The sequence below is a fragment of the Rana temporaria genome, chromosome 4, assembly GCF_905171775.1.
Source record: "Rana temporaria chromosome 4, aRanTem1.1, whole genome shotgun sequence".
Lineage (NCBI taxonomy): Eukaryota > Metazoa > Chordata > Amphibia > Anura > Ranidae > Rana > Rana temporaria.
Window position 1 is genome coordinate 1087959 of NC_053492.1, and position 20998 is coordinate 1108956.

At 49.3% G+C, this 20998-nt stretch overlaps 1 protein-coding gene across 1 annotated transcript in view; it reads left to right on the plus strand.

Moving 5' to 3' along the window:
* Nucleotides 1–20026, plus strand: part of LOC120935211 (zinc finger protein 721-like) — a gene marked incomplete at both ends in the record, with an annotated part of 268323 nt that extends 248297 nt beyond the window's left edge. The window contains 3 exon segments of the mRNA XM_040347378.1: nucleotides 6345–7295; nucleotides 9954–10010; nucleotides 18869–20026. Of these exon segments, the coding sequence (XP_040203312.1) occupies nucleotides 6345–7295; nucleotides 9954–10010; nucleotides 18869–20026 (2166 nt within the window).
* Nucleotides 20027–20998: the final 972 nt, after the last annotated feature.

Here is a 20998-nt window from a genome sequence, read left to right on the forward strand (position 1 = left end):
TAGGCCCGGATTCACATCAGAGCTGTATCCTGGCCTAGGCCAGCACTTTGCAGGGGGGCAGCACAAAAAGAGTCCCCGCCGGCTTGCGCTACACTGTTAGGAAAATTAGTCTAGCGCCCCAAAAAGCAGCCGCGCTGCTTCTGGTATGCGGGCGGGCGGAATTCCGCAACTGTGGGAAGGGCGCTTCCAATTTTGACTGTTTTATCACCCTGGACCACAAACCTTCCTCACTGTGCTATATGTTTCTGCTGCACCATCTACTTAACCACTTACCCCCCGGAACATATTGCTGCCTAAAGACCAGAGTACTTTTTGCGATTCGGGACTGCGTCGCTTTAACAGACAATTGCGCGGTCGTGCGACGTGGCTCCCAAACAAAATTGGCGTCCTTTTTTTCCCACAAATAGAGCTTTCTTTTGGTGGTATTTGATCACCTCTGCGTTTTTTATTTTTTGCGCTATAAACAAAAATAGAGCGACAATTTTGAAAAAAATGAATATTTTTTACTTTTTGCTGTAATAAATATCCCCCAAAAATATATAAAAAAACATTTTTTTTCCTCAGTTTAGGCGATACGTATTCTTCTACATATTTTTCGTAAAAAAAATCGCAATAAGCGTATATTGATTGGTTTGCGCAAAAGTTATAGCGTTTACAAAATAGGGGGTATTTTTATGGCATTTTTATTAATATTTTTTTTACTAGTAATGGCGGCGATCAGCGATTTTTTTTTTCGGTATTGCGACATTATGGCGGACACTTCGGACATTTTTGACACATTTTTGGGACCATTGGCATTTTTATAGCGATCAGTGCTATAAAAATGCATTAGATTACTATAAAAATGCCACTGGCAGTGAAGGGGTTAACACTAGGGGGCGGGGAAGGGGTTAAGTATGCCTGGGTGTGTTCTTACTGTGGGGGGGGTGGCCTCACTAGGGGAAACACTGATCCTCTGTTCATACATTGTATGAACAGAAAATCAGCATTTCCCCTGCTGACAGGAACGAGAGCTGTGTGTTTACACACACAGCTCCCGTTCCCCGCTCTGTACCGAGCGATCGCGTGTGCCCGGCGGCGATCGCGCCCGCCGGGCACACGCACGGGAGTCGGGGGCGAGCGGGGAGCGCACGCGCGCGCCTCCGGCGGCGCGCACGCGCCCCTAGTGGCGGCTATACGATAGGACGTATAGCTACGGGCTCTCGCCCAGGAGAGCCGACCTGCCGCCGTATAATGACGGTGCGCGGTCGGCTAGTAGTTAAAGTAGAACTATAGGCTACACTTTTTCTTTTCATTTTGGGTAGAGTAAGGGAGGGTTATAGCCCCTGTCAGTTTCTTTTTTACCATCCCTGTCCCATCGCAAAGATTTCCCTTCACTTCCTGCTCTATGGGCAACCAGGAAGTAAGAGGAAATCTAAGTAATTTAAGGGAATCCATTGCCCCCCCCCCCAGGCTCTCAGAACTAGTGTCCTCACTCGAAAATTTCAGGGCGGGTCTTAAACAACCCAGGGAGTGGCCGTAACAGGAAGGGGTGGGTCATATTTAAATTAGGGGGTGCACGAGTTTAGTCAGGCCTAGGGCAGCAAAAAACCTAAATACACCTCTGATTCACATACCTGGGCACATCTTTATGCGGGCATAGCGTATCTTCTTTACGCTATGCCTGCGCAACGTTGAGAGGCAAGCATGGAATTCACAAAGCAAATGCTCCCAACGTTGCGCCGGCGTAGCGTATAGTCGTCGGCGTAAGCCAAAGTAGCTGGAAGTGGGCGTGATACATTTAAATGAAGCGTGACCCCATGGAAATGATGGCCTGAGCTTCAAACAAGTACTAAAAATGAACGGCGCATGGGTCGTATCTTGGATGCATCCCAGTGCGCATGCTCACAGTCACGTCAAAATAACTGCCTAAGATACGTCGAATCACTGCCTACGACGTGAACGTAACCTACGCCCAGCCCTATTCACGTACTACGTAAACAACGTAAATTTTGACCGCGTTCGTTCCATGGTCCATACCTTTGCATGAGTTGCGCCTCCTATATGGGGAATAACTTTCCGCCGGACGTAACCCTTACGCAAATCGCTTAAAATATGCGCCGGGCGCAAGTACGTTTGTGAATCGGTGTATCTCCCTCATTTGCATATTTACACTTATGCGGCGTAGCTCAAGATACATCGGCGTAAGTGCTTTGTGAATCCGGGCCATAGTGTGGAGACCTAGATTAACCCCTTCAGGAACGGAACACTTCCCCACTTGTGATCGGAACACTTCCCCACATTCTCCTAATTTTGGAGATGTGTCACCTTTCCCACCAATCACCTTCTCACCTCATCAGTCTATACTAACAGTTATATGACGTTTATTAGAGATGGGGGGGGGGTATGTAGGGAGGATTGGAATGTGTATGTCTTTATTTTATAAGATTCAAGTAGGAAGAAAGAGGGAAAAATATAATTAATAGTGAATATCTCCATAATGATCCCAGTCTCAGATCTTCATCCTAAAATGTGATCAGTAAAGTCTCCGGAGTAGACGGAGATCACAAGAATATGATGTGTCCTGGCAAAGCCTAAAGACAACGTTCATCTATTATTTAGGAGAAGTGTGACGCACCCGGGAGAAATTACTCTGTGTACAGATATCTCACAGAGCGCCCCTCACAGCTCCTCCTCCCAATGGCCCTCCAACCAGAGTCAGAGAATCCTATGACATCACACTCACCTCACAGCTCCTCCTCCCAATGTCCCTCCAACCAGAGTCAGAGAATCCTATGACATCACACTGGCCTCACAGCTCCTCCTCCCAATGTCCCTCCATCCAGAGTCAGAGAATCCTATGACATCACACTGACCTCACAGCTCCTCCTCCCAATGTCCCTCCATCCAGAGTCAGAGAATCCTATGACATCACACTGGCCTCACAGCTCCTCCTCCCAATGTCCCTCCATCCAGAGTCAGAGAATCCTATGACATCACACTGACCTCACAGCCCCTCCTCCCAATGTCCCTCTCACAAGCAAAAGCAAGATTGTTGGTCCCAGAATTCCTTGCAATAAGCTTTTAACCTACAGAGTGGGCGGCCCTGTCTGGGTAAATTATATCCCAGTGGAGTTTTTATAAAAAAGGAGACCTGATTGGTGAGGTGAGGAGGATTCTGGGAATGTCATTTGATTTTACTATATGTGTTCAAATCTAGAGTTTTCCTCCTGTGAAGTCTGGAGATCCTATGATAATCACATTGCCTCCACCTCCCTCCCTGATAGAATAGAGAAATACAAAGAAGATTCTAGAAGTCACCAGAGAGATCATCAAACTGCTGACAGGAGACATGAGCGGTGCCGGGAAGGACGTCATGATGGACAATCAGCCGCCCCTCACATCACCGGGTAAGAGGAGACTTTATTGTAAAGGAGAGAGCAGTACGGAGGCTCCACCTAGATCCCCCATCATCTGATAAACACATAGAAACAATGTATTCAGTCAGTGTGTGTGTTTCCTACAGATGGATCCAGTAATGGGAACCCACCAGAGAGATGTCCCCGTCCTCAGGATTCCACACTGGTCAATATTAAAGAAGAGATAAAAGAGGAGGATGATGAGGATGGGGTGATGGAGGAAGAACACAAAGATCTGTACCAGGACACCATGGTGGAGTCATCCAGCTACAGAGACCCCCCAGAGAGATGTCCCCGTCCTCTGTATTCCCGGGATTCCACACAGGAAGGTCACACCATCCCTCCTTATTTAAAGGTTGGTGGGACGGAACATCTAGACATGGACTTGTGGGGGGATGTGTGGATTTTCTAGATGTGATGTCACAATAATAAAGATTATATCTTACAGATGATTTTCTCTCTCATTCTCTTGGTTTAGAGTGGAGATCCAATCGATATAGAATTTGAGGTGAAATCAGAAGAAGAAGAGACGGATGTGAGGGATGATCAGCAGTCTATGGAGGAGGATGGAATAACGGGGACATTTATAGAGGAGGACACTCCTACAGAGATCAGCACAGGTGGGTCATTAACACTAAATCCCTTCCTCCACCCATACTGCTCACTGATTGGTCCAGAGTAGGGCGGGGACTGGGTGATATCAGCCTGTAATCCCCTGGTCACTTTCCTGAGCTGTGTTCCCCGTATTCCTGTATTTCTCTGGGATAATCTTCCTTCTCTGTGCTGCAGACACAGTTCATATATCTAGGATGGATTTATGGACATTCTGGGGTTCAGCTGCTAGTAAAATGTTCATTTCTCTTATCGTCCATGGATGGACACAGCTCCATAAGTCTTGACAAGTGGGTTATGTTCCCTGTTTACAGGAGAGGACTAGGCAGAGACATGTTAAATGGTTAAATACATGTTACAATAAAAGAGTTGAACAGCCCCACCCAGAGGGCGGTCCCTCCAGACATGACCCTCCTCACTGCAGCATGCAGCCCCAGTTTCGTTCTGCCTAGCGAGGAGAAAGGACGTATGGCTCCCTTTGGGCCCAGCGCCCTGAGGAGAAATTTTATTTTATTTTCACTTTTTCTTGAAGAATCTTCTTTCAACTGTCGGCTGAGAGACAGGCTGGATATTATAGATCCTTGTAGTCTACTCAGTCCGACCAGCAAGCGTGGGCACACCTATGCAAAGAGGCTTGGTCTGCCACGCCGTACCCCATGACTCCTGGGGTGGCCAGTGATCTTTGCTCCGAGATCTACATATGACTGGACTGTGGTGTTGCCTCACTCACAGTGGACCGGGCCGACAGCTACCTCCATTGCGGTTGTAGGTCTGTCAGGAATGCATCAGTGAGTCCTCGCTCGGACGGGTAAGTACAGTCCCTCCCGCTTCGGTGGGTTGGTACGGCTGGGCATTCCTGGGGTTCGGGAATAGAGCTTATAGCTCAGTGGTAGAGTCGCTGCCTTGCAGTCCTCTTCTCCTCCCTTCCCCTGCTCCTTTCTCTCTGCTGCATTGCTAAAATGTTATTTCTTTATCGTACATCACGGGACACAGAGCGGCATATTCATTACTATGTGTGTGTGGGTTATATGGAGTACCTTCAGGTGATGGACACTGGCAATCTCAAACAGGAAGTGCCCCTCCCTATATAACCCCCTCCCATAGGAGGAGTACCTCAGTTTTTTCGCCAGTGTCTTAGGTGTTGGTCATGGAATAAGCTGTGCCTCCACATCCTTGGGATCAAGGCAGGCTAACCGGATCTGTCCAAAATGCCTCAGTGCTAAGGTGGACAGTACCCGGGCCCCAAATCGTGGGGTTTAGCCTATAATGCTTCTCTTTAAGAGGGCTGGACTCTGGGCCCAGGTCTTGGAGCTTTTTTCATAAAGCCAAAAGTATCCTGTTTGCCAGGGTGCTGTATAGGTCCAGGACAGAGGTTCCTTCCAGGACCCCAGTGCCTGAAGGTCTAGTACACTACCCACGGAGATGGGAGAAGATTGGACATGTTGTGCTTTACAAACGTCCTGCGGCATGGAGCAGGTAAGAGGAGGGCCTGCGGGACTTGGTTCGACAGTGGGCTCTCCAGGGGTGATCTTAGGGGGGTTAGCCTGAATATGCTCTGCATTGGCAGCCTGGTTCACTATGTCTGTGTAAGACAGGATGACCTTCCTTCCCCCCAGCACTTGGTCCCCCTGTCCTAAGATGTTTTACCAGCTATTCGCTGTGCGTCAGGTTGGGGTTTTCTTAAAAAAAAAAAAAAGAAAAGAATCCCAGGGCTAGAGAAGAGGTTCCTGTTGGGCCTCTATTGAGCCTTACCTGACCGAGTGTTTAAATCTGCCGCTCCTCCAGAGGCTCCGTGTGAGCTAGCGTTCGGCGGCGCGTCTCCTCCATGTGCAGGCCCCCTCCCCCGGCATACGCGCGCGGGCACCTCATATAGGTTGCCTTCGCGCCGTTCGGGGAGAGGGGGGCGGTGACGCGCGTATTGACGTCAGAGAGGGGCGTGCCGCAGCGCCGTTATACACGGCAAGCAGCGTTCTGCTCAGTTACAGCTGAGAGGGGAACGAGGAGGACGCAGAGCGGCAGAGCTCTGACACCCGGTGGCGCAGAAGGGTATTTCAACATTGGAGCTCGCTCCAAAACAGCATAAGTTAAGCCTAAAATCCCTTCTTTCAGCGGATTGGTGCTGGCAAAAAATCAGGGTGGGCCAGTATTAAAAAAAAAAAAAAAAAAAAGAAAAGAAAAAAAAAAAAAAAAAGAGGAACCTATCTTTTACTAATAGGCTTACTGGTCCCACCGGGTGGTTGGACTTTGTTTCCTAAACCCTAAATTGTTACTCTCCTGGCTAAAACACTTGGTGTTATATGCAGAGTCCCTCAGTATTGTATCATGGCTCCCAAGGGTTCAGGCTCAAGAGCTACAAAAAATGCCAAAAAACAGAAGGGTTCCCCCTCTGATTCTGATGATGTGAATCCAGCTATGCCGGTACTTCCCCCTCCTGTTATTCCGGCAGGGGTCGCCTTGGTTGAGCCATTAGGGGAGGCTGGTGCTGAGGCTGGCCCAGAACCACCCAACCCTGTGTTTGTCACAGAGGAAGTACTAGCTGCCTCCCTGGGAGGGCTAGAAAAGAGGTTAGCCGCTATGATTGCTAACGCTATTCCAGGCAAAAGGCGGACTAGATCCCCATCGCCTAGATGTGTATCCTCAGATGCTGAATTTCTCTCTCCCGAGGAATTAAAGGTTCAGGAGGATTTGTTGGACCGGAACCTAGAGGGAACAGAGTGGGAGGAATCTACGGTAGAGGAACCTTTTTCAGCCTCCCAAGCGGAGACCCTATGGATCCAGTCTTTGACAGACTTGGTCCGGTCGGCATTTAAGTTGCCCTCGCCTGAGCCTCAGGTCCCTGCGGTCTCCTCCTTGGGTTCTCTGAAAGCTCCCTTGAATAACGCAGTTTTCCCGGTCCATCCTCTCTTAGAGGAGTTGATTTTCCAGGATTGGGTACGACCAGACAGAATTTTTCTGCCACCTAAACGGTTTTCGGTTATCTACCCTATGGAGGAGAAATTTTCTAAGAGATGGGCGCTCCCAGCTGTGGACGCAGCCATCTCGTGTGTAAATAAGTCATTAACTTGCCCGGTGGAAAACATACATATGTTTAAAGACCCGGTGGATAAACGTTTGGAAACAATATTAAAAGCATCCTTTGCTACGGCAGGAGCAGTAGTACAGCCAGCTGTGGCTGCTATCGGGGTCTGTCAAGCCTTAAAGGACCAGACAAAACAAATGCTTAGAGACATCCCTGCCCAACAGGCAGAGGAGCTATCGGATATTCCCAGAGCGCTGTGCTTTGCGGTGGATGCTATAAAAGATTCCATCCAGCAGGCATCTCGTTTATCACTATTTTTAGTGCATATGAGAAGACTTTTATGGCTAAAGAACTGGGCGGCCGAGCCTCCATGCAAGAAGCTTCTGGCAGGTTTCCCTTTCCATGGAGGTCGACTCTTCGGAGAAGATCTGGATAAATACATTCAGACTATTTCAAGTGGCAAAAGTACCTTTTACCAGTCAAAAAGAAGTTTCGGGGTCCGGCATTTAAGAGGCAGCTCTCCCCTGTGCCGGGGCCCTCTAATGCCAGGCAGTATCGACGGCCTCCTGCGCGATCAAACTTTAACAATAAATCGCAGGGGCAGGCCCCTGGGGGCAAAAAGCCATGGTATCGTAAGCCAGCAAAGCCAGCCCCGAAGTCTGCCTTATGAAGGGATGCCCCCACCCACGAGGGTAGGGGGAAGGCTTCGTTTCTTTTCAAAGATCTGGGAAGCCAATATCCCCGACAGATGGGTCCGATCCTCTGTGGCCACAGGCTACAGATTAGAGTTTCTAAAATTGCCCCCTGCTCATTATCAGGAGTCAAGAATTCCAAACGATCCAACAAAGAAGTCCTCATTTTTTGCGGCATTGGATCGTCTGCTTTGTCAGGGCGTGATAGTAGAAGTACCAGCCCAAGAGCAAGGGCTAGGTTTTTACTCCAATCTATTTGTCGTACCCAAGCCCAACGGCGATGTCAAACCAATTTTGGACCTAAAGAATTTAAACGTTTACCTAAAGGTTCAGTCATTCCGGATGGAATCTGTTCGGTCAGCGGCCGCCACGCTCCAGAAGGACGACTTTCTGGCCTCCATAGACATAAAGGACGCTTACCTTCATATACCGATCTTTCAGCCACATCAGAGATTTTTACGCTTCTCGGTGGCTCAGCGTCACTTCCAATTTGTGGCGCTTCCTTTCGGGCTGGCTACGGCCCCCCGGGTGTTTACGAAGGTTCTAGCCCCAATATTAGCCAATCTAAGAATCCAGGGTGTCACGGTCCTAGCATATTTGGACGACCTCTTGATCATAGACCACTCACCTCCTTGTTTGGAGCAAGCGGTTGCCCTCACGGTTCAAGACCTCGAGAGGTTCGGCTGGGTCATTAACCAAGAAAAATCAGCATTCCAACCCACAAAACAGTTGGAATATCTCGGTATGAGGTTAGACACAGCTCAGCAAAAGGTATTTTTACCCCTGGTGAAGGTCAAGGCTATCAAAGATTTGATTCAGCTGGTTCTAAGCAAAAAAGAACCAACTATTCGCCTATGTATGCGTTTACTAGGCAAACTGGTGGCTACGTTTGAGGCGGTACCTTACGCACAGAGCCATACACGCGTCCTACAGGCAGCCATTCTGGCAGCTTGGAGCAAGAAAGGACAGGCCCTAGAGTTTCCGTTAGCACTATCATCAAGAGCCCGGCAAAGTCTGTGTTGGTGGTTAAACCCTCAGAACCTGCTGAAGGGAAGATCTTTCAGCCCCATAGCCTGGAAGATAGTGACCACAGATGCCAGCCTAAAAGGCTGGGGAGCGGTCTTGGATGGTTGCACTCGCCAAGGTACTTGGGCAGCGGCGGAGAATCAGTTGCCCATCAATATCCTGGAGCTCAGGGCTGTTCGGCTAGCCCTCCTGGCATGGACATCCAAATTGCAGGGATTCCCGGTGAGAATACAATCAGACAATGCCACAGCTGTGGCATATATTAACCACCAAGGGGGAACCAAAAGTCAGGCCGCTCAAAAGGAGGTGAGCTTGATTTTTCTGTGGGCAGAAGCTCATGTACCCTGCATATCGGCAATATTCATTCCCGGAGTGGACAACTTGCAGGCAGACTTTCTAAGTCGCCAAACTCTGTCGCCAGGGGAATGGTCTCTACATCCCCAGGTTTTTCAGACAATCTGCCAAAAGTGGGGTGTGCCAGACGTAGATGTCATGGCATCGAGATTTAACAAAAAGCTAGACAGGTTCATGTCCCGGACAAGGGACCCGATGGCCTGCGGAACCGATGCGTTGGTATGCCCTTGGCATCAGTTCAAGCTCCTGTATGCCTTTCCCCCGCTACAGCTACTACCCCGGCTGTTACGCAGGATCAGGGAAGAGCACAAGCCAGTGATCCTGGTTGCTCCAGCATGGCCCCGGAGGGCATGGTACTCACTAATCCTGAAGATGACAGGGGGAGACCCTTGGACTCTTCCTCTACGACCAGACCTACTCTCTCAAGGCCCGATCCTCCACCCTGCATTACGGCGTCTAAATTTGACGGCCTGTCGGCTAAATCCCTGATTCTAAGGGGTAGAGGTCTGGCTAAAACAGGTATCTCTACCCTAATCAGGACTAGAAAGCTGTCTTCTTAGTAATTCTTTACAGGGTTGAGAGGGCCTATGTAGGCTGGTGTGAGTCCAAGAAGTGACTTTCCCGCATATATACCATTGATAGAATGATATGTTTTCTCCTGTCGGGAGTGGATAAAGGCCGGGCATGAAGCACATTTAAGGGACAGATTGCAACTCTGTCGGTGTAATTTCAGAAGCCGTTGGCCGTCCTCTCACTGGTTAGGACCTTCATGCAAGGGGTCTTACGTATTAATCCTCCGGTTAAGTCGCCACTTTGTCCGTGGGACTTAAATCTTGTTGTGTCAACTTGCAGAAGCAACATTTTGAGCCGTTGGCTGAGTTTTCTTTGGTGTTACTGACAAAGAAGTTGGTATCTTTTGGTTACCATAATTTCAGCCAGGAGAGTGTCAGAATTGGCGGTCTTATTTTGTAAGGAGCCATATTTTATTCTGCATAAGGACAGGGTGGTTCTCCGTCTTCGTCCTTCTTTCTCTACCAAAGGTTATATCCAGTTCTCATCTGAACCAGGATTTGGTACTACCATCCTTCTTCCAAAGCCCACTTCCAGAAAGGAAGGGTTGCTGCATACCTTGGATATTATCAGGGCCATGAGGGCCTATCTTAGGGCTTCAGAGAAGATTCGGAAAACAGATGTGTTGTTCATTGGGCGCCTCCTGGGCAGCACATCATCAGTTCTCTATGGCTCAAGTATGCAAAGCGACTACCTGGTCTTCAGTCCTCACGTTTACTAAAATTATACCAGTTAAACGTAAGAAGGAATACAGATACAGCCTTTGGGCAGGCGGTGCTGCAGGCTGCGATTTAAGATCCTCGGAATCGGGGGCACCCTTGAGTTAAAAAATTTAAAAATTTATTTTTCTCGACTAAGTTGGATTTATTATTATTATTTGAGTGTATCTCTGAATTAAATCCTTTTGGGAAGATGTCTCCCTCCCCTCATTAAAGCATTGCTTTGGGACATCCCACATAGTAATGAATATGCCGCTCTGTGTCCCGTGATGTACGATAAAGAAAAAGGGATTTTTTAATACAGCTTACCTGTAAAATCCTTTTCTTGGAGTACATCACGGGACACAGAGCTCCCACCCCTCTTATGGGGACCATTTTGGGAGGCATACTGCTTGCTACAAAACTGAGGTACTCCTCCTATGGGAGGGGGTTATATAGGGAGGGGCACTTCCTGTTTGAGATTGCCAGTGTCCATCACCTGAAGGTACTTCATATAACCCACACACACATAGTAATGAATATGCCGCTCTGTGTCCCGTGATGTACTCCAAGAAAAGGATTTTACAGGTAAGCTGTATTAAAAAATCCCTTTTTTGTACATATACAACATGTATATTGTCAGGGGGGGGCCTGCCTGAGGGGACTGTGTATCTGGCCTGAGTCTGTCTGGGGCTTTCCTGTGAGGGGCTTTGTCCTTTTGGAACTTTTTAGGCCTTAAAAGGCTTTTCATTGTTTAAATGTGGTGTTTTGCCGCCATCCTGCTGACGCTGGCGCCATTTTTTAGGTGGTTTTTCAATTGTATTGAAAACCCCATTGGCGGCCATTTTGTCGTAGCTGCGCCATTGCGCAGGCTAAATTGCGGTCGGCCATTTTCCTGTGGCCGTGTTCTGAACGCTCGGCGGCCATCTTTGGATGGTCCTGGCCCCTAGTGCTGTATCCTACGGCGCACACAGGTCCCTTCGGCTGCCGCTCGTTACCTCACGGGTTCTTTCCTCCCCACACGCTGTGTCCTGCGGACGGATGGCAGCGCTGGGCAGTCCCCTCCCGAGGTGAGCCCCCTGGATACCCTGGTCAGTGCAGCAAGAGGTGAGATGCCCTGCATAGGGCCTGGGAGCGTCCGTTTTTTGTGTTTACATATACAACAGGTGTATGTATTACTAAACGTTGGAGTCTGTACCTGACCCTTCCCCAACATGCTGTCAGCAGATGCTTAGTGCCATGGGTGCTTTTTATTGTTGGTCCTGTACCTTTTGGTGCCAGGGTGGGGACTGCGGTCGGGTGGGGGTTAAGTGTGCCTCCTCCCCCCGTTAGCCCCTGAGGAATGCTCTGTCATGCAGCCTGGATCAGGTACCTGGGTCTGCAGGATAAGGCATTATTGGGTGCGCTTCTCACTGCTGCGAGGGACTCTCCTTAGCTGGATAGTGCAGATGGGTTTCCGCTGAGGGTTCGGTCTTTTTTTTTGCAAACCAGACCGCTCTGTGTAGGTTTTTCCTCCTGTGCCCTCTTTTTATTATTTCCTGACTGCAGAATGTGAAAAGCCGCTGAGGGCTTTTTTGTAGTCCCTCACCGCCCCTTTTAGGAGAGCCCTTTCAAGAGGTGGGCCTCTTCTCCGGTGGTGGACCCTCCGGGGGTCATGTATAGGTGACCACCCCCCCATATTGCGGGAACCCCGCGTGTATGGATCTGTCTGTTAGATGATCCGAAGTACTGACCCGTTCCATGTCTACCATGCTGGGGTCTGCCTTGCGGCTTATTGTACTACGCTGGGGTCCCAGTCGCGGAGTGAACATTTTTTCACCAGACAGTGAAGGAGCACCGACTCTCTCCTGAAGTTATTAGGCTAACTGTCCAGCTGGTCCAGTGCCTTGTTTATGTCTGGGGTTTTTCACTGGATGCCGCGCCCTTGGTATCCAGGGCTTTGGTCTTGGAGTTGGTTGCAACCTTCTCGGGTTGGAACGCTGGTCTGCTGGCCAGGCCTCTAACATACGCCCTGGCAGATTTATCCTTTATGGGTGGGAGACCCTTTGGGTCCTCGCTGGATGACATTATCATGATGTCACTGGAGGGAAGAGCACTCGCCTCCCTTAGACTTCCAGATGGAAGGAGCCCCGCCGTCGGCCGGGTCCTTTCTTTTTCCCACACTAAAGTGGTATTTTTTTTGTCAGTCAGGGTCCGCGGGCGAACCCTCCCAGCGGAGGCTCAGCTGGGGGACTAGAACGTCCCTGGGTGCGTAAGCCGATGGCGCCGGCACCCGAACCCGCCAATGTATGTAGCTTCCCCTGCCCGTCTCTGGGGTGGAGGGTCAACTTTCTGTTCACAACTGGGTGAACCTCCCTGATCTCCGACCTGTGGGTCTGCGAGATGGTGTCTTCGGAGTTCCAGATAGGGTTCCTTCCGATCCACCAAACTGATTTCTTCCCTCATGTCTTCCTCTCCCGGCTTGTCAGTCTGCCTTGGGGCAGTGTGGTACTTGCTAGGCTGCAGGGTAATTTTACCTTCCTGCAGGTCTAGAGGTGTGAGGGATTCTATCCATATCTGTTCCCAAAGATGGACAGGGTCTGTCCGATTTTGGGCCTCAGGGGCCTAAGATGCCTTGTGGTAGCTGCGCTCCATCTGGGGGACTTTCTGGCGTCCTTGGACATCAGGATGCATACGTGCGTGTCCCACTTTGTGCGAGCCACGGAGGTTTCTGTGCCTCGCGATGGGGAGGCCCACTGTCTGTTGTGGCCCTTCCTTTTGATCTGGCGCCTGCACCACAGGTTTTCTCCAAGGGATCCTAACCTTGTTGGAACAGCGAGGCTTTGCCGTCATGGGCTACTTTGACAACTTTCTGACTCAGAGTTAGTGGTCGTGTCGGTAGCTTTTCAGACCCTCCGAGAAATCAGGTGGGCGTTTAACTTTTGGAGTTGGTTCTGGTTCCGACTCAGTTTTGCAGTAGGACTCCATGGTGGCGTAGTTTTTTTCTTTCCCTGGGAAAATTGCAGACACTTCAGTCTGCGGTGTAGGCATTGGCATCACGCAATCGGTTTTTTCTCCTTTTGCATGCAGACCCTAGGTCTGTGGGTAGCCTCCTTCGAGGCGGTACCGTATGTCCAGTTCCATGCACGTGTTTTTTTCCAGAGGGAAATACTGTCGGAGTGATACAAATCTCTTGTCTCTGAATCGTCAGGTTCAGGTGCGCCACCTAGTCCGCGTCTCCCTGAATTGGTGGGCTGAGATCCCCGGTTCTTCGGTCCAGGAAATACTCTCTTCCTTTTTGTGGACGGTGATTACGACGGACGCCAACCTTTCGTGTTGTGGGAGCCCCTGGGGGGTCCAGTCGGCCCAGTGTCGCTGGACTTGGGTGAACCTACGGCCACGCCTCGGGCCTGGTTTAGTACCTGGGTGGGGTTCCACCTGGGAATACCAGGTGCTGTAGACCCTGTCTACCCTTGTTTGTCTTAGTACTTTGGGCAATCAGGCTATGCCTCTCCTCGTGGTCAAGGAGGTTGCTAGGTCGTCCGATCTAGATTCAGCCTGACAACGCCACGGCCGTGACTTGGGTCTTCCATCAGGTATACCGACAGGCGGACTACTGGGGTCGCCTGATGCTGGACCAGGACGACTGGTCTTGGTACTCGGAGTCAACTCTTTTGTAGGAGGTGAGTCTTACAGGGCATGGATCTCCTAGCCGCTCGTCTCAGCCGAAAGGGTGTCAAATCTTGTGACCAAGTATGGTGATCCTGTACAGTCGCGTTGGTGGCCCTGTGGGGTATGTATCAACGACATTATGTTTTTCCTCCTTTGTAGTGGCCCCCCCGGCTGCTCCGCAGCGTGGAGGCTGGGGATTCCCAGCGATTCTAATCGCTCCAGATTGGCCTTGGGGTCCTTGGTTCGCCGATATCGGGCGCCTTGTAGCGGAGGTATCCTGGCGGTTGCCAGGGTGGGAGTTCCTTCTGTCCATAGGCCATATACTTCCTCCTGTTGTACAGTCACTGACTTGCTCAATAGGGCTATTGGAAGCCAGACTTTAAGAGACCGGGGTCTGTCCGACTCGGTCATCTCAGTCACGCTGAGGGCACGGTGGTCTTCTTCTGGGGAATCTACTGTCGCATCTGGCAGGCTTACATCTCTTGATACGAAGAGATGGAGTGTCGTCCACGGACATACTCAGTGTCCAGGGTCCTGCAGTTCTTTTTTTTTTTTTTACAGCCTGGAGTGGATTTACAAAATTGCTTAAAAGCAGTGTTTGGGGGTAGATTTCAGCCCTGGCTGTGTTCTTCAGTGGCCTTTTTTTGCGGCACGTTCCCTGGTGGGTACCTTTTTGTGCAGGGGGTTAGTCCTACACTTTCCCCTCTGGGCCCATCTCTTCCCCGCTTGAGTTTTGACTCTGGTGCTCTCGGTTCTTCAGGAATCTTTCTTTTTAGAAACGTCAGAGAGATTCTCTTGACAACCATCTCAGAAGGTGGCCCCTTTGGTGGCCTTTACATCTGTTAGAAGGGTTTCTGGTTGGCCCTCTGTAGGATTATATGGTGGTGCGCCCGCGACTTTCCCTTCTCCCGAAGGTGGTTTCGAACTTTCGCCGGGATAAGAACATTGTTTTTTCATCCTTCTGTCCTCGACTGGCGCATCCTACGGAGGTTGCCTTTCATACTTTAGGCGCGGTACTCACTGCGGGTTTACCAGCCTGCTACGGCTCAGCTTCGGAGATCTGACTCTTTTTTTTTTTTTTTTGTGTCAGTGTCTGGTCCACAAAATCCTCTTTTTTGGTGGGTCAGGCAGGCTGTCATACGGCCCTATGCTCTTAGGGGGCGGGCCCCCCTTGCCGGTCACGGCACTTTCGAACCAGGGCAATGGTGCTTCCTGGGTCTTTTTCCGACTGCATGCGTCGGTAGCACGGGTGTGCGAGGTGGCGACTTACTTGTCTGTTCACGCTTTTCCCAGAATTACGTGGTTGCTGTGAGTACATTTTATGATGCTTCCTTCGGCCGCTAGCTTTTGCAGGCGGCTGTTTAGGACTGCACCTCCTCCGTTGAGGAGCTCTGCTTGTTTTGGGGTGAAGCTAAGATTGGTTTTACTGATATATTTCCCACCCCTCGTTTTGACACTGCTTGGGGACGTCCCACTTGTCAAGACTTAAGGAGCTGTGTCCGTCCATGGACGATAAGAGAAAATAAGATTTTTTGTACTCGCCGAAAAATCCTTTTCTCTGACGTCCATGGACGGACACAGCTCCCACCCCTCCTTTTTAGGTTTGTACTGCTTGTTACGAACTGGGGCTGCATGCTGCAGTGAGGAGGGTTATGTCTGGAGGGACCGCCCCCTGGGCGGGGCTGTTCAACTCTTTTAATGTAACATGTATTTAACCATTTAACATGTTTCTGCCTAGTCCTCTCCTGTAAACAGGGAACATAACCCACTTGTCAAGACTTTTGGAGCTGTGTCCGTCCATGGACGTCAGAGAAAAGGATTTTACGGCGAGTACAAAAAATCCTATTTTTTCCCCCCATAGATGTTTCTTGTCTTAGTCATCTGGGGTATGTGTCTTAGGTCTTCTGCCCCATCCCCGGATCTAGCGAGATCTCTGACAGAGGAATTCTCCCGGGGTTACTAGTTGTGATGTTTGCTGGCAGTGCCGGGTGGAGGGATAGGTCTGTATAGTCTCAGACCCAAGACAAGAAGAACTCTCCACATAGTATAGATCTATAAGATCTCTGACTTTATTCCATAGAAATATCTGTCACACACATCGCTAGACATGCACAGTGTCCTGTCTCCTCGCCGCTCCCTCGCTCCGTTCACAATCATTATTTACACCTTTCTCTAGAATTGCCAAACCCATGATATACTCCTGGAGTAAAAATCCAATCAGATCTTCTTATTTCTGGTATGAAGGATTAAACACGCACTACAGACACACATTTAGCCCTTGTGATATGGAACGTCTTTAGAAATAAAACAAAAATATTGCTTTTTGACAAACAGAAGTGCAAATGTAAAATCTAATAAAAAGAAATAAACTGTAAAGTCTATCGGCTGTAATGCCATTGCACATATGACCCGAATATATTACCAACATGGAGGATTAAGAAGAAAAAGAAATGTTTGAACTTTAACCCCTTCAGTCCCTGATTGCCAGGAACAGCAGATCTGTCTCTCCTGTCAGAACGGGGATCTGTTTACACACACAGATCCTGTTCTTGCTCTTGTGCCCGCGATCGCAGATGGACGGCGGACCTCGCGGCTGCCTGCCACACGCATCGGGTCCCCCACAGTGCAGCGGGCACACGCCAGCGCCTGGTATGGTTCTTAAAAGGAGCCGACATACCAGTATGGCGATTTGTTGGAACAAGCTGAGCCGCTGACCGCGACTGGGCGGCAAGTGGTAAATATTATTATAGGCTGGGGATGGAATTGTGTTTGCCGATTTAGAAAAGGCCAGCAGAGGGCACCAAAGAGATAATGTGAATGAGTGCAATGTGTGGAACTGCATAGGAAAGGGAAAGGATTGATGAGAGCCTGCTTCTCTCAGCCAATACAGCTTGTCGATAGAGTCAGGGGGCTGGGACTTTAAGAGACAGGCGGAGCTCCAAGGAAAGCAGAACTTCAGGTGAGTCCCTTTCTCACATTTTTGTTCTGTTTTTGTTCATTAACCAATATCAGAGCAGTTCTGTTATACCTCATATCTGGGGATTATATGAGCAGTTTCCTATTTACTGATTTCATAGTGGTTTGATTTTATATCTGATGATGTGATTGGAGGACAGACTTTTACATGTTGATAATAATGTGATAACATCCTCAAGCTTTGGAACTTTAAACAGAAAGTGATATTGAGGGAGGAGTCAATAACCCAATGATGGAGGTCTTCAGGATCAGTCCAGTCTTCATCTTGGTTGTTCTCCCCCATCCTCACTCTCTGACCTCTGGTGGGGCTCAGCCCCGCTGTTATTCATGACTAAATCATGGACTAAATAAGGAAGTGCAGGACTTCTTGTGTAGGGAAATGAGTGATAGAGGGGGAGGGGACCCTCGTCCTATAATCCCCTCATCACTGTCACTCCTATAAAAGACAGTTCTCGTTGTTTCCTCACTCTCTGACTAAGGTCCATGAATAAAGAAATGATCTGGTAGGAGATCAGAGGAGCCATTTACTAGTTACCTTGAGGGGGAATTGTAAGATCCTCAGAGACAAAGCCTCCTGATGTGGGCGGAGTCCTGGTTTAGGGGAACCAATCAGGTCATGTCTAGTAATAATCTTTTATTTCTATTTTAGTAGATGGACGGGAGATAAGGAAAACCTCAGAGGAGTGTCTCACTTTGTCTCCAGACTGTAAAGTAGAAGATGAGGACATCACACAGTATAGTCCAGGAGAAAACCCGACTACCTCAAATGTCCATCCGGCACCACACAGTGTAGATGGACCATCGTATTCCTCTTATCCTGAGGAACCTCAGACTGTGCGGGACGTTGCCGGACCATCGTATTCCTCTTATCCTGAGGAACCTCAGACTGTGCGGGACGTTGCCGGACCATCGTATTCCTCTTATCCTGAGGAACCTCAGACTGTGCGGGACGGTGCCGGACCATCGTATTCCTCTTATCCTGAGGAACCTCAGACTGTGCGGGACGGTGCCGGACCATCGTATTCCTCTTATCCTGAGGAACCTCAGACTGTGCGGGACGGTGACGGACCATTGTATTCCTCTTATCCTGAGGAACCTCAGACTGTGCGGGACGGTGCCGGACCATCGTATTCCTCTTATCCTGAGGAACCTCAGACTGTGCGGGACGGTGCCGGACCATCGTATTCCTCTTATCCTGAGGAACCTCAGACTGTGCGGGACGGTGACGGACCATTGTATTCCTCTTATCCTGAGGAACCTCAGACCGTGCGGGACGGTGCCGGACCATCGTATTCCTCTTATCCTGAGGAACCTCAGACTGTGCGGGACAGTGCCGGACCATCGTATTCCTCTTATCCTGAGGAACCTCAGACTGTGCGGGACGGTGCCGAACCATCGTATTCCTCTTATCCTGAGGAACCTCAGACTGTGCGGGACGGTGCCGGACCATCGTATTCCTCTTATCCTGAGGAACCTCAGACTGTGCGGGACGGTGCCGGACCATCGTATTCCTCTTATCCTGAGGAACCTCAGACTGTGCGGGACGGTGCCGAACCATCGTATTCCTCTTATCCTGAGGAACCTCAGACTGTGCGGGACGGTGCCGGACCATCGTATTCCTCTTATCCTGAGGAACCTCAGACTGTGCGGGACGGTGCCGGACCATCGTATTCCTCTTATCCTGAGGAACCTCAGACTGTGCGGGACGGTGCCGGACCATCGTATTCCTCTTATCCTGAGGAACCTCAGACTGTGCGGGACGGTGCCGGACCATCGTATTCCTCTTATCCTGAGGAACCTCAGACTGTGCGGGACAGTGCCGGACCATCGTATTCCTCTTATCCTGAGGAACCTCAGACTGTGCGGGACGGTGCCGGACCATCGTATTCCTCTTATCCTGAGGAACCTCAGACTGTGAGGGATGGTGCCGTCCTTCCAACAAATAAGATACTTTCCTGTACTGATTGCAGGAAGTGTTTCCGTTTTCAATCCGAATTTTCCACACATCAGAGATCTCACACGGGGGAGAAGCCGTATTCCTGTCCTGAGTGTGGGAAATGTTTTTCAGATAAGTCCAATCTTTCCAGACATCAGAGATCTCACACGGGGGAGAGGCCGTATTCCTGTCCTGAGTGTGGGAAATGTTTTTTACAGAAGCCCAATCTTTCCACACATCAGAGATCTCACACAGGAGAGAAGCCGTATTCCTGTCCTGAGTGTGGGAAATATTTTTCAACAAAGTCCTATCTTTCCAGACATCAGAGATCTCACACGGGGGAGAAGCCGTATTCCTGTCCTGAGTGCGGGAAATGTTTTTCAGAAAGGTCCAGTCTTTCCAGACATCAGAGATCTCACAAGGTGGAGATGCCATATTCCTGTCCTGAGTGCGGGAAATGTTTTTCAGATAAGTCCAATCTTACCACACATCAGAGATCTCACACAGGAGAGAAGCCGTATTCCTGTCCTGAGTGTGGGAAATGTTTTTCACAGAAGCCCCATCTTTCCACACATCAGAGATCTCACACGGGGGAGAAGCCGTATTCCTGTCCTGAGTGCGGGAAATGTTTTTCACGGATTTCCAGTCTTTACACACATCAGAGATCTCACACGGGAGAGAAGCCGTATTCCTGTCCTGAGTGTGGGAAATGTTTTTCACAGAAGCCCCATCTTTCCACACATCAGAGATCTCACACGGGGGAGAAGCCGTATTCCTGTCCTGAGTGTGGGAAATGTTTTTCACAGAAGTCCAATCTTTCCACACATCAGAGATCTCACACGGGGGAGAAGCCGTATTCCTGTCCTGAGTGTGGGAAATGTTTTTTACAGAAGTCCGATCTTTCCACACATCAGAGATCTCACATGGGGGAGAAGCCGTATTCCTGTCCTGAGTGAGTGAAATGTTTTTCACAGAAGTCCGATCTTTCCACACATCTGAGATTTCACACGGGAGAGAAGCCGCATTCCTGTCCTGAGTGCGGGAAATGTTTTTCACGGATTTCCAGTCTTTCCACACATCAGAGATCTCACACGGGGGAGAAGCCGTATTCCTGTCCTGAGTGAGGGAATTGTTCCTCACTGAAGTCCTGTCTTCCTGTACATCAGGGATCCCACACAACCCTCGAGGTGTATTAGTGAGTGTGGGAAATGTCTCGGATCGCTGAGCCGCTGCAGGAACATGTAACATCTTCCCGAAGGTGAACTTATCCTTTAACTCTTTCATTACCAGAGACGGTTTTGCATTTTTTCTGCCCACATTCAACACCCCTTCAATACCAGGCACTTTTACTCCCTTCCTGCCCAGGCCAATTTTCCGCTCTCTCACACTTGTCATAAAACACTGTACCCAGATAACTTTTTTATCTTTTTCCCCCCAAATAGAGCTTTCTTTTGGTGGTATTTGATCACCTCTGGGGTTTTATTTGTTGTGCTACAAATAAAAAAAAAAGACAGAAAATGTTGAAAAAATTTAGTTTTTCTTTTTTTTTTCTTTTTTCCACAAAGATTTTTTTATTATTGAAGTAAAAAGAAGCATTACAAGTTTATGTGATAGTCATAATAGACAAGTTTCAAAACAAAAGTACAACTGGTTGCAGTGACATACATACATCGCAACATGTAAATGAACAGAGAATACCTATCAAATGATGCTATCAAATGGGGGATTGGGGTATTCCGAGAAAGGGAAAAAAAAAAAGAAATGAGAAGAATGGGGGTAAGGGGAGGGGATGGGGCACGGGGGGGTGGAGGCCACTCCTCCTTCTCTTGGTTCTAAAGGGGGATATATCTGGGCAAAGGGACGGGTAGGGCATAGGCCATTCAAGATGTGACTAATTAATTAATTCAGGGGGGAAAGTAGGATTTGTAGCTATCAGAAGATGTGAAATGGGTCCAGCAGGCCCAAGTTAGCGTGAATTTCTATAAACGTTCCTGGGACGTGTAGATAAGTTCCTCTAGTTCTGCAATCTTTGCTATTCTAGATAACCATTCTCTGACGGTGGGTGC